Source organism: Mesoplodon bidens (assembly GCF_964165515.1).
Source record: "Mesoplodon bidens genome assembly, chromosome: 6".
In the NCBI taxonomy this organism is placed as follows: domain Eukaryota; kingdom Metazoa; phylum Chordata; class Mammalia; order Artiodactyla; family Ziphiidae; genus Mesoplodon; species Mesoplodon bidens.
Genome location: NC_138162.1, coordinates 32,522,714 through 32,536,646, shown reverse-complemented (window position 1 = coordinate 32,536,646; position 13,933 = coordinate 32,522,714). Strand labels below are relative to the sequence as shown.

The 13,933-nt window shown below is 44.3% G+C and overlaps 1 protein-coding gene across 7 annotated transcripts in view; it reads right to left on the bottom strand.

Moving 5' to 3' along the window:
* Nucleotides 1-13,933, bottom strand: part of ZNF462 (zinc finger protein 462) — a 144,048-nt gene that overhangs the window by 20,029 nt on the left and 110,086 nt on the right. For all 7 annotated transcript variants that reach the window (XM_081238264.1, XM_081238262.1, XM_081238266.1 and 4 more), the window contains one exon: nucleotides 5,374-5,597. In XM_081238264.1, coding sequence (XP_081094390.1) covers nucleotides 5,374-5,597 — 224 coding nt within the window. The remainder of the gene's footprint in view (nucleotides 1-5,373; nucleotides 5,598-13,933) is intronic.

The window sequence follows — 13,933 nt, the reverse complement described above, 5'->3', positions numbered from 1 at the left end:
GATTTACAAGTGATTCCTTGTTCACTGGTACAAAGATAAAGATCTAGGAAGACAAGATTCTGTGTCACCTAAAAAAATGAAGGTGCTAAAACAAATAAAGAGAAAAAAATGAATGTGTTGATTGTCACCCGTTTCTACTTCACCTTGGCTTCTGAGGATAAACACAGCAGTATAAATCCAGGGCACTTGAGAATTTGGTTCTTCAGCGGAATGGTTTATTTAACTTCAAGGATGCTTCCTGCTGAACCAATATTCTGTCTAGTCCATGAATGATACAGTCTGACATCTTCAGAGACATTCCTGAGGTTTACAAGCTTTGCAGGCAGAATTCAGGAGTCCAGTTTTGAATATCCACTTCTGTTTAATGATGAAATCCTTTGACTGAAAATACATCCTACAGTGTCTTTTAATTTCTTGTATAGATTCTCTCCACCACACAAAATCACCTAAAGCTATTTGTGGAAGAATGTAATGAGCAATGCACACAACACATTGTTTCGCTAGAAAACAGTAAACCTTAGTTTAGAACCAACTGCTAAGTCTATTGCACATTTTATTTTTGGCAGTTTACACGTTCCTCTGGATCTCTGCATCTTTATAGATCTATCTGTTCTCAGGATCAACCTTATAAGAAAAGACTGCAGAAAATTAACATTTACTGAGGACCTACCATGTGTCAGGTCCTGAGGAACTTGCATCTTTTAGGTATTAAGATGTAATTTACTTACCATAAAATTAATCCATTTTAAATGAACATTTCAATGAGTTTTAGTAAATGTATACATTTGTACAACCCTCTACAATCTTCTTCTATTATTCTAAGAAATACCCTCATACCCTCTGCAAGCAATCCCTGCTCCAAACCTCCAGCCTGAAGCAACTTCTGACCTGCTTTGTCTCCTCAGTTCTGCCTTTTCTAGAAACCATACAATATGTAGTCTTTTGTGTCTGGCTTCTGTCCATTTAACATGATGATTCTGATATTTAGCCATATTGTTACATGTATCAGTAGCTAATTTCTTTTATTGATAAGTAGTATTCCGTTGTATGGATATAGCACATTTTGTTTATGTGGGAGTAGACTTGCTGGATCAAATGGTAAAGTGTATGTTTAACTTTTAAACAAATTGCCAGAATGCTCCAAAGTAGATGTGCCATCATTATACACTGCATTCAGCCCTGTGTGAGATTTCCAGTTTCTCCACATCTTTGCCAACACTTTGGTGCTATTGGTCTTCTTAATTTCAGCCACTCTAGTGGAGAGGTAGTGATGGCTTACTACCTAATTTGCATTTAATTGTCTTAATTTGCATTTCCTTAATGATGAGTCCTACCTATTAAGCATCTTTTCATGTGATCACTTGCCTTTTGTATATCCTCATGGGTAAAGTGTCTATTCAGATCTTTTTCTCTCTCTCTTTTTTTTTTTTTTTTTTTTGCTGTACGCGGGCCTCTCACTGCTGTGGCCTCTCCCGTTGCGGAGCACAGGCTCCAGACGCACAGGCTCCGCGGCCATGTCTTGCGGGCCCAGCCACTCCACGGCATGTGGGATCTTCCGGGATCGGGGCACGAACCCGTGTCCCCTGCATCGGCAGGCGGACTCTCAACCACTGCGCCACCAGGGAAGCCCCTTTTTCTCATTTTTAATTAAATTGTTAATCTTCTTATTACTGAGTTGTAAAAGTTCTTTATATATTTTGGTTAAAGTCCTTTGTTAGTTATTTTGCGAATATTTGCTTCCAGTCGGTTGCTTGCCTTTTCATTTTCTTAATGGTGTCTTCTGAAGAGCAACAATTTTGATGACACCTAATTTATTGATTTTTTTCTTTTAATGTTCACAGCTATTGTATCATACCTAAGAATTTTTTCCCAAGAGAAATTTGAGTGACGTAAAGCATCAACAACCACTATTTTCCATACGGAAATCCAATGGTAACAGTACTATTTGTTGAAAAGTTATCTTTTCCTTATTCCCTTGGCACCTCTGATGAACATCAACTGGCCGCATATATTAGGGTTTATTTCTGGATTTTTTCTTCTGCACCACTGATCCATACATCTGTCCTTATACCAATACCACACTTCCTGGGTTACTGCAGCTTTACAGTAAAAGTTTTGAAATAAGGAAGGGTGAGTGAGTCTTCCAATTTTGTTCTTTTTTCATACTGTTCAGGCTATTCTAGGTCCCTTGCATTTCCATATACATTTTAGCATCAGTCTGTCAATTTCTACCAAAGAAAAAAGCCTACTGAGATTTTGATAGATTGATTACACTGAATCTGTAGATCAGTTTGGGAAGCATTGCAAATATTCAGTCTGCTAATCCATGAGTATGGTATATATTGCATTAACTTAGTTCTTTTATTTCTCTCAACAACATTTTGTAGTTTTCAGGATATGGCTTTCACAGTTCTTGTTTATTCTTAAGCATTTTTATTCTTTTTGATATTATAAATGAAACTGATCTTCTTAAAATTTCATTTTCTCTGATTGTCCATTACTAGTATATAGAAATATAATTGGCGTTTGTATATTGATCTTATATCCTTCAATTCTGCTAAACTCACTAATATTCTAGTGCCTTTTAAAATAGATTATTTAGGATTTTCTACCTACAAAGATCACACTGTCTGTGAACAAAAACAGTTTTATTCCTTCCTTTCCAATTCTTATGGCTTTAATTTCTTGTTCTTGCCTCATGGTTCTTGACTTTTGTATTTCAATCACTAGCAAACTTCTCTTTAGTACATTGTTTATTGATACTCCTATACCCTTTTCATGAATGCTGAAATCAGGGTGTTGTACATCCTTCACCCCAATGAATGACTATTTTTAATTAGTGCATAATGTCAATGCCTATCAGTCAAAATTCACTTTCAGCAGCACTGCTGTCTATGTTTATAAAATAGTGTTTGGATAATTATTTCAAAAATTCAAATTGCATTTTGTATTCATCATTTAGAAAAGAAGAAATAGTTAATAAGCACGAGCCTCAAACTTCACAACGATTGAGACAAAGATGAAAATCATTAGGCATGCTGAGAGTGGCAATTCTTTAGCCTCAATTAGGTGCTTGTTGGACTTAATAAGCTGGTCAACCATGAGAGGGAGTAAGATTAAAGAATCGAACATGGCATAATGAAAATATAACATATCAAAAACCATGTCTAAAATGTAAAGTAGAGTCAGTGATTTTATAGTCCATTTTAGGTCTTTAGGGACATAACTGCCTTTCTCATAGGTTGTTGTTATATTTGAGCACAGTTCAATTCATAAATAGACTGAGACGTGGCTCTCAGTGTGGGAAATACCAGGACTTCATTTAATCTTACAAAACTTCTGAGAAGAGTATACTGATTCCCATTTAGAAATCAGGAAACAGAGAAATTGAAGTAATCTGCTGTACAGTAAATGGTGGAGACGAAATTCAAACCTAGGTCTGTTTGGCTCCAAAAGTTCTAAACTGGGCTCCTAGTTTCCTGAGTGACCCATTTGTTTGATGCATATTCCAAAGCCCCATATTTCCACCTGCTTTCACAACTGGTATGGTTTCTAGCCTTCTCTGGAATTCTCCAGTGACTCACAGCTACTGTGCAACCATTGGGGAAGAATCTACCTTCCTGGTTTGCTCTGGCCCAAAATACCAGTCTGATGGCTTCAACACTATAATGAAAAGATCCGAGGTGGTTACATAAATAAGACACATGTGCATAAATGTAGAAAGCTTAGCTTGAGACAGATAAGTGATTTTCCTTTCAGTTTTGGGGCAGAAATGCCCAGGAAGTTTGGATAAGAAAGGGTATTGAAGTTTTTAAGTGAGGTAATTCAGGCGTTTCTTCTCTGCTTTCATTTTTGGGGAGACACATTAGAAAATGAATGCATTCCAAAGCAGAAAAGTTAGCATCAAACCATTAAACTGTAGATGGGTGATAAAGCTCAGCCTTCTCTCTCAACATCCCACAGAAAAATTCTAACCCTTGGGTACAGATGTCTCAGACAGGGATCTTTATAACTTGGGTTTGTAAGTCCAGAAAAGAGAAGCTGTTATTTCCACTGACAGTACACAGAGCAAGAAAAAAGGAAACAGTATCAAAAGTGCTTCTCATTGTGCCTTAGGTAAACACTCACTAGATGTTTTGGATTTGTTGGTTAATTAGAAAACATTTCAATAGGCTCTTTTCATGAAACAAATACTCATCATCCCTACCCCCCCCACACACACACTCCCCACACTCTGGACAATATACAAAACCAGAAACAACTGTCTCAACTCCTGATGTGCCACACAAGTCCTCAGAGAAGTGAGGAAGCCATCTGGGATGATTTTACCCTCTGATCAGCACACTTTTAGAAGAGAATTCTTTTTCATAAACCCCTTATTTTATGTCCTATACTAATTTGTTCCCTCCACAAATAAAACACATACTGTACGGTCCTTACAATGTTCAGACATGAAGAGCAAAGCCTTGGAAAATTTTTGTAGTCAGCAATATATCGGAAACAACCTACATGACTGAGGGACACACCGGCAGAGCCGTCAGATAGAATAGGGGCCAGCAACTAAGGGTCCACAGCCTGTCGCCTAATTTTGTAAATAAAGTTTTATTGGAACACAGCCATGATCATTCATTTTTGTCTTGTCTAGGGCTGCTTTCTTGCTACAAGGGCAGAGTTGAGTATCTGCCACTGAGACCATCTAGCCTGCAAAACCTGAACTATTTACAATCTAGCCCTTTACGGAAAAAGTTCATCAACTCTTGTGATAGTACATTTAAAATAACATGGAGGGCTTCCCTGGTGGCGCAGTGGTTGAGAGTCCACCTGCCGATGCAGGGGACGTGGGTTCGTGCCCCGGTCCGGGAAGATCCCACATGCCACAGAGCGGCTGGGCCCATGAGCCATGGCCGCTAAGCCTGCACGTCCGCAGCCTGTGCTCCACAATGGGAGAGGCCACAAGGGTGAGAGGCCCACGTACCGCCAAAAGAAACAAAAACAAAAACAAAAACAAAAACATGGAAAAATATTCCAGTTAGGGTAAATTAAGTACAAGAAAGGAAAGATATACTCTTTCATGTAAGGTAGAATCATAATTAAATAAAACAAAGGAAAGTGGGCATAGAAGAGACCAAAAATGTTTAAGCAGTTGGATGTGGGGGTAGCATTACAGGTTGTTCTCTCTCCCCCATCTACATGTTCCACTTTTCTAAAACGACCTTACAGTTCTTTTATAATAAAAGAATAAACTGAACCTCATTTTAAACATTACTTTGGCGCGTCTCTGTCTTGCACACAGTGGGTGTGGCTAAATTTGGCCCGGCCCCTCCCCCAGGTGTGCTGGGGGGCGGTGGAGGGTCGGGGAGGCCAGGCCTGTACCTTATGCTCGTCCCGAAGGTGGCTGTCCAGTTCCTCCGTGTGCTTGGTCTCATAGTAGCAGAGCTGGCATTTGTAAGGTTTCAGTTCATTGTGCTTTTCTATGTGTTGCTGGAGGCTCTCGTCACTGGAGCAGGTGAAGGTACACTTATCACAGCGGAAAACTACTCCCTGCAAGTATTTTGACAGTTTGGATCGGCATACTTCAATGGGGACAACGCGCTCTTCTGTGGAAACAAATTGAATATAAAGATGGGAATTTTTACTGATGGAAAGCAGATGTCCTCTCTCGGGAGTACAAGGAGAGACTCACCCATCCACTGTTGCTAATTCTCATGGCTCCGGGTCCATGAACTGCACACACATGCCCACCGTCCCTCCTCCAACCCCCCAAATCAACACAGTCCGCTGGGACACACAGGTGTTTCTAAGGCCGAAAACTCTCTGTGTACTTAATACCCAGAATGACCTATAAATAGGGGTGGGCAGGCTGAAAGGTGTTGGCTAATTCCTGAGTGGAGGTGATGAAAGGAGGAGAGAAGAAGAGAATTTGTACCAACAGGAATGAGTATCAGCAGCAACCATCAGCGCATCCCACTTCCTCAGCAAGTGGCATTTAGGCTGGACTCACAGATGTCTTTAAGGGGGAAGGAAAATGACATTCTCAGAGCACCTATGTGCCACCACTGTGTACCTCCCTAGCTACTCTATTAGGCTGGAGTTATTCCCATTTTTACAAATTAGTAAAGCCAGGAACTGAGCTTTTAAGTAACTCTCTAGGGGTCACAAACTCTGTAATTGCCTAATCCGAGATCCCCATGCCCGTCTACCAAACCGCAAGTCTGTTATTTCCCATCGTTTCCCATTCCATTCCTGTTTCCCCTTCCAAGATGTTCTCAAGGAGACTGTTTTCCTTTTCTGGAAACCAAGGGAATCTCTAATCTAAGTTCAAATCTGAAAACAAAGCATCCTGGGCACTTTCATTCACTGAAACTCCAACTCCACCTCGGAAGAACTGAGGCAGATGAAATGGTTGCAGGCAGCCTTCCGGGGGAGAAAGGGGTGGCGTGGGAGATGGGGAGGATTTGTGCCTTTACAGACAATCTGTAATCTGACTGTCACAAGGGAGAAAATAAAAGAGAGAGAGGATTTGGGTGCTTTTCCCATTCACATACCAAATGCTGCAGGGCTGGAAGTGTGTGTGCTTGTTTATTTTGTGCTCTCTCACCCTTGTGTTTAGCTGCTCAAGTTAAATTTCACACCAGTCTGCCCAGAGTTTCGGCACACGCGCCAGATATCCGTAACTGGGATAAAATTAAAATCTGTGCTATTTATGCAAGGATCAAATATAGTGTGTGCTTTCATGCTGTGTCTGAATTTCAGAAGACTCTGAAAGTTTACAGATGGACACACACAACATATATTTTTTAGAAAGAGCAATCTATTAGTAAGTCAGGGAAGTGTGTTGTACCCTCAGAGTCACCGAGTGGCAACATTTCCAGAGCATCAGGATGTTGTGTGCTGAAGCCCCTCACTCTGGGAGCCCTCCCTTTGTTGCTGGCCTGTGTTTGGCCCCTGGGGAATTTTCCCACCTGAAGCCCTGTCTTTCTCTCAACCAGCACATTCTCAGTGCAGGGCAGTCCCTGCCTTGGGAGCCCTTGAATGCAGCGATTAATTGGCCAGCAAGAATCTGGGCAGAGGAAGCGTGGAAGGTGGTGTCTGCACCACACTCCCTGGAGCTCTAATGCATATGTTATTTTCCCTGTACAAAGAGTCAGTCGCTTATTTAGAAATATAAATATTTTTAAACCACAGTAGAGCAGACAGCTAAGAAACACATGATTATAATGGAATCCACACATTTTCTTAGAATAGCAAATGCTGTAACAGTCTTCTAACCATTCAGTTCCACGGTTTGGTGTAAATGGAGGGAAAAAATGCTTTGGCGTAAACTAATGAGCCTTAAGACAGCCCAGGCTATGATGTTCTATTCCTCTAATCCAGGGTTTCTCAAGAGTAGCACTACTGATGTTTTGATGACAGATAATTCTTTGCTGTGGGAGGCTTTGCTGTGCAGTGTAGCATGTGTATCATCAACATCCCAGGCCCCTGCCCACCAATGCCAGCAGCACCTCCCCCCACCCAGTCACGACGACAGAAAATGCCTCCAGACAGCTGCACCCTGAGGAAGCAAGATGGACCCCGACTGAGACACCGCTCCAAGTCAAGTGCCAACTATTCAGTCCAGCTGCCCTGGGTTAGACAGGCGTGGCCATGAGCTACGAGCAAGCTGGCGCCCACGGCAAGAGATGGGGGACAGGCTGAAGCAAGGGGACCGGGTTCCACACCCTACAGCTCAGGAGTTCATGGGAAGTGTTGACACCAACTCTTCTGGCACCTTCCTTGAGACTTGCGCCCTCGCCCTGCCCCATGCTCTCTGTGTTTGCTCCTGATTTATACTTTGTCATTTCCACTGCTTCCTCTTTCCTCCTTTGGCTCTGGCCTGTCCCGTCTGCCCCGGTTCTGTCGACCTCCGTGGAGATGGAGAACAGCTGGCTATAATTTTCCACATAACGACGCCTCAACACCTTGAAGACAGTCATTCGGTCGCCCTCCAGTCTTCCCTTCTCCCCCATAAATAAGCGGTTCTTTCAAGCTTGTGTTTTTTTTTAAACAGGTCTCCTTTTCAACTCCTCTACCACTTTGGTTAGTCTTCTTTGCAGTTTCCTATTTCACTCTGTGTGTCTAAATGCATTTTGCACAAAGTCAGGAGCACCCAGAATAATACCTTGGAGGTGAAACAATAACAATGAATGGGAACGGCTGCTCCCATTTATTAAGGGCTCACTATGTTTCAAGCACGGTTAGGTGTTCGACCCTCTCAGCTACTTTTTTTTTTTTTTTTTGCAGTACGTGGGCCTCTCACTGTTGTGGCCTCTCCCATTGCAGAGCACAGGCTCCGGACGTGCAGGCTCAGTGGCCATGGCTCACGGTCCCAGCCGCTCCGCGGCACGTGGGATTTTCCCAGACCGGGGCACGAACCCCTGTCGTGTCCCCTGCATCGGCAGGCAGACTCTCAACCACTGCGCCACCAGGGAAGCCCCCTCAGCTACTTTTTATTCTCACAACGCCCTGCAAAGTCAGTTTGATTATCTTCAGTGAAAGCTGAGAACAGACCAGTTAAGCTACTTCCTCGAAGTCGCTCCTCTAGTTCGGCACGAAGTTGTGACCTGGGAGCCTGGGTCCGCTGACCTTCACCCGCGCCCTCCTCTGTGCCTCCTGAAAAGAACTCTCAGGGCACATCCAGTCTGTTCACCATGCACTGCTAAGCCTTTTATTCCTAATAGTTCAAAATCACAAAAGCTATCGGTGTCTAAGGCAACCATTTCTATCTGTATTTCTTTCAAATATCTTCTGGATTTCACAGAAGGTCATTTCCCTGCTGACTTATTCTGAAAGGTAAGACTTCCCATTTCCAAACTAAGACATTAACTACAATATGTCCCAAGTCTCTTAGTTATATGGATGTTAATTTTAGAAAAAAGTTATCTTTTTTTTCCTTTCTACAAACATGGTTAACATGACCAAGATATAAAACAAGACAGATTCTAAAAGGCAGGTGAAGGACCAACAGTGTTTTCTCAATAAGGGTATTCATGGTGGAGGCCAGTGAAGGTCATAAAGTGGGAGACTGGAATGTTTCCAGGTAGGGCCTGAGCCCTGTCTTGGCTACAGAAGCTCAGCGCTTGGGGCTTTTTCTATGGGGGCAGCGACAACTGTGGGTCTTTTCTTGACTTCACACCTCTCGAAATTACCTTGGGTAAGAAATCAAGGCCTGAATCACATGCATTGTGACTCAGCTTCCAGCTCTGGTTGCAAAAATATTATGACTTCACCAGTTTGACTACAAGATAGATCGTGTCTCTCATCTCCTCATACTCAAAAGATGGCTTAGCACTGCAGCTGGACAGAAAAGCCAAAAGGCTCCAGCCCGGAGCAACGCCACACTGTAGCACATGGGTGCTAAGGCTCACCAAAAGCCCGGAAGTGTGTGCCGGGTGGAAAAATCGCAACTACCAAGGCGGGGGTGAGGGAGTCACTTCTGCTCAAAACAGTGAAAAACGACCTCACTGTGGAGCCCAGAATCACCAAGTAAAAATTCTTCCTGAAAGGGAGACCACAACACACATGGGTTTCCTCCCCACAACGTGCCAGGCCTACATGAAGCGGGGGGAGATTTGGAAGTCATTCACTCCAACAAACTCTGAATGCAGGTTACCATGGTAGAGGGCCAAGACCCTCTCTGGGCCAAACCAAAGACCCACCTGTTACTCTCTCTCAGCTCAACAACTGACAAAGGCTGAGTACTAGAAAGCCACCATCCCCAAATATAACCATAAACAGACACGCATAAACATAAGCACAACAGCTCCTGTAAGAAGTTCTGACATCAGTCAGGCTACCACCCTCAGGCCAAACAGAGCTGGGAACTGCATGTCTAATTCTAACAGGCCAAAGCACGTGATGGGGATGAAGGGAACATGTAATTTCACTGAATAAAATGAAAGACTATCAATCTCACCGTAGATTTTTTTTTTCTCAAGAAAAATGATACTGATCAGATAAATTAGGGGAGATTAGTTCAGTTCCAAAAAGATACCCACCTGCAGGGTTCAGTTGTACTCAGCATTTGTATACATATTGAGGTTACAGGCTGGGAAACAGAGAGGTTAACATGCCAACTAGAGACCAGTCTTGGTGATTACACAGCTCCATAATTATAATGTAAATATTTGGCAGAACTGTTTCACGCCTATAATTCAATCTGTGCCCAGCTTTTTATACCCAGGTTTGCTGTAGGTATACCAGGGACGTCTAGGCAAAGCGATGCATGAGGCATTGTGCTTCCGATGGTGACGAGAGCTCAGTGGAGGGACTTCCCTGGTGGCGCAGTGGTTAAGAATCCGCCTGCCAGTACAGGGGACACGTGTTCGAGCCCTGGTCCGGGAAGATCCCACATGCCGCGGAGCAACTAAGCCCGTGCGCCGCAACTACTGAGCCTGCGCTCTAGAGCCCGCGAGCCACAACTACTGAAGCCCGCGCATCTAGAGCCCGTGCTCCGCAACAAGAGAAGCCACCACAATGAGAAGCCCGTGCACCACAATGAAGAGTAGCCTCGGCTCACTGCAACTAGAGAAGCCCGTGCACAGCAACGAAGACCCAATGCAGCCAAAAATAAATAAATTTATTTAAAAAAAAAAAGAGCTCAGTGGAAACATACTCCCGAAACTGTTTACTCCTTCGTTCACTGTCTCCCTTGCCACTAAAGCTCAAGCTCCTTCAGTGCCCAAACCTGGCGTGACTCTTCCTGGCTGTATCCCTAGAGCTTAAAGCAATACTAGCACAGGATGGGCGGTCAGTAAGTGTTTGTGGCATGAATAAAAACCCACCAAACCTCCTACCACCAACTTTCTCCTTGAAACAGAAGTCTCGGGGCTTAATTTTTCTCCAGTTAAATTGGTCCAATCATGGTCAACCTCACCAAATGTTGATCTGACCTAAGTTCACAGTTCCTCCAAGAGATGGGTCTATAATCCTTGGCTTCAATCTTTGCTAAATTAGAATTCACAGGTGTCTCATCAGTACCCCAGCTTCCCAACTACCTACAGAGTAACGTTCTACCCCTATGCTGGTACCCAAGCCCTCCTTAATTTGGCCGGAATATACTTCCCTAGGCTTGTCTCCTATTCTCTTCAGAAGAGTCTAATACCACTCTGTAAACACATCTTGCTTCCACTCACCCGACTGGTTTGTTAAAATTCTCCTTCCACTCTGTAGTGAGTCAAATGGTGCTCCCAGAAATTTATGTCCACCTGACCCCTCAGAATGTGACCTTATTGGGACATGAGGTCTTTGCATGTTAGTCAAGACAAGGTCCAGGTGAGATCATATTGGATTAGAGTGGGTCCTAAATCCACTCTTGTAAGAAGAGGAAAGGGCACACCGACACACACCGACTGACACACACACACACACACACACACACACACACCCACCCCCCATGTGCAGATGAGGCAGAGACTGGAGTGAAGCAGCCACAAGGCAAGGGAAGCCCAGGAAAGTCGGGAGCCAGCAGAAGCTGGGAAGAGCCAAGGAAGGATTGTCTCCTAGTGACTTGAGGAGGGGCCCAGCCCTATGAACACCTGCATTTCAGACTTCCAGGCTCCAAAACAGAAAGAGAATACACTTTTGTTAAGTCCCCCAGATAACGAATACACCCACCTTAAGTCTTCTCTGCCTGTTGAAATGTTATCATGGATCAGTTTGAAAGCTACCCCCTCTACCACCTTTTTCTACCCCAAACAGAAATATATCTGCCACTGGGAATCTCCTAGATACTGATCACTCACTATCTTATATGTACTTATGCACACGCTTCATCTCCTTGAAGAGGGCAGACTGGGTCTCGTGTACCCCATCTTAACCCAAAGAACGCAGCACGGCGTGGCATGGAACAAGCAAATAATGAATGTTTGCTGAATGCATGGATAAACAGTATGCTCTCTCTTGCCACAGCCAACATAATTCCATGGTTATTTCTCATTCAGATTTCCCGGGAGTGAAACGGATTCTCTTTCCCTTCCTCCCTATGTAAATATAGCAATTTGTCTGGACAAAAAGCTAAGGAGACTCTAGTCTTGCAAACAGCAGCTCAGTCTCAGGGCCAGTTCAGAAGTTGTTTTTCTTGCCTTTCATTCCACGTATTTTAATTAGCTAAGGTCTCAGAAAGATCTCGTACTGCAGGCCCTAGAGACCAAAGATGTTTATTCATCCACAGAGTAAGGAAAGCACAGGTGGAGAAAGAGCCACATCTGGTTACTTTGAGATCAGCCCCAACTCGAAATTGCCAGGCAGACACCCAACCCTGTCTCTTGACTTGTCGAGACCAGCTTCCCACTGAGCTGCCATTTTGAGTTGAGATGGCCACCAAAGCCAGGCCAGGATGCAGATGGCAGCTACGCTGTCCCGAAGCACCCTGCCCCCTGCGGCTCAGTGGTCCTCGTCTCTGACCTCCAGTCTCCAGACCACACCATCCTCAGACCCAAACGCCACAGCCACTAGAATGCTCAAAAGAGTGACACCAGCCACCTCCCCAAGGATGAGACAGTGACGCCTGGTGGGCAAAGGCATGGGCTGGGGGTCAGACAAGCCTGGGTTCAGATCCCAGCTGGGTTGCTTATTAGTCATTTGACCTTAGGTAAGATGCTCAGTCTTTCTGAAGCTGTTTTTTCTGTTGTTGTCAGGGATAACAGTAATACCTACCACTTAGGGTTTTGTGAAAATTCCATAAAATGACTCACTGGAAAGCACTTAGCACAGCACCTGGTACCTAATAAGCTCACAGCAATAGTAACCATTGCTGTTGCCGTGGATGCAGTCATTATTACCACCACTCCTCAAATGCTCATGCTCATTCCAGATTGTGTACTTTCTGACCCCAATGAGGACAGTATCTATATACTCTGATGCCTCTTTTAAAATAAATCATCTCTATAAATAAAGAGAAGAGACTGTAAGTAAGCAGTGACAGGCAATATGACGGATGGGTCATGGGGTCAGAGGGCTGCGTTGACACACAGTTTCCCTGCTCACCGGTTGGGTGACTTTGGTTAAACTACTTCAGCCCTCGTGGGCCCAGGGGACTCGCCACTGGATTCAGGGTGGGGACAGTATGCTCTACATCCTACACGGTCCCCTCAGGAGAACCCAGTGGAGAAACTCCTTTCAGGTTCCAGCATCTCAGATTCCTGAACAAAATTTCAAAAGTCTAACAAACACTCTACATCCAGTGGCTTCCGTTTTTGTCTCTCCTACCGTGGGCCGCAGTCCCAGGGCCAAGACTGCAGCCCACTGCTAACAAACGCACAGCACCTCACGGCGGACACCGAGGACCCAAACTCTAGGTGAGCTTTTTCATACTTCACGTGAACTTTCAACTGCTTTCTCCTTATTCTGCGTTTGCCCCCATCTTCTCACTTGTTTTTAATCCTACAGTTCTGCACGACTATTTTTAAGATACCTTAAATCCTTTGTGAAACGATCGTAAATAACTACACTAAATCAAAGAAAATGTTTTTTCCTGCTTCAAGCTTCACGTACGTAAAACAGGACTACGGGTCATAGTACTGTCCCTCCCAGTGTGGCTGGACGATGAAGTAAGCGTGTGTGAGAGGCACCAGGTCAGGTGTGGCATGCACCAGGCATTAAGCGTTTCTCTCTCTCTGCCTCCGTTTCTTGAATTCTCAGCTCAGGGAAGGAAAGTCATCAAGCGCATTAGGCATCAAGGCTCTGATCCCACCAGGCAGCAACATGGAAAAGAGAGAGAATCCACTGCCAAAGTGGGGTCTCACCAATGCTGTCTGCTCTACAGCAGCACGACTCCTGGCCTCGCCCCAAGCAGTGCGGGCACAGAGCCAGCGACACACACATGGGCCAGGGGACCGGAAGCCAGGTGGCTGAGGTGGCACACCAGGAGGGAGCACCCGGGCCAGGAATTCCTGCC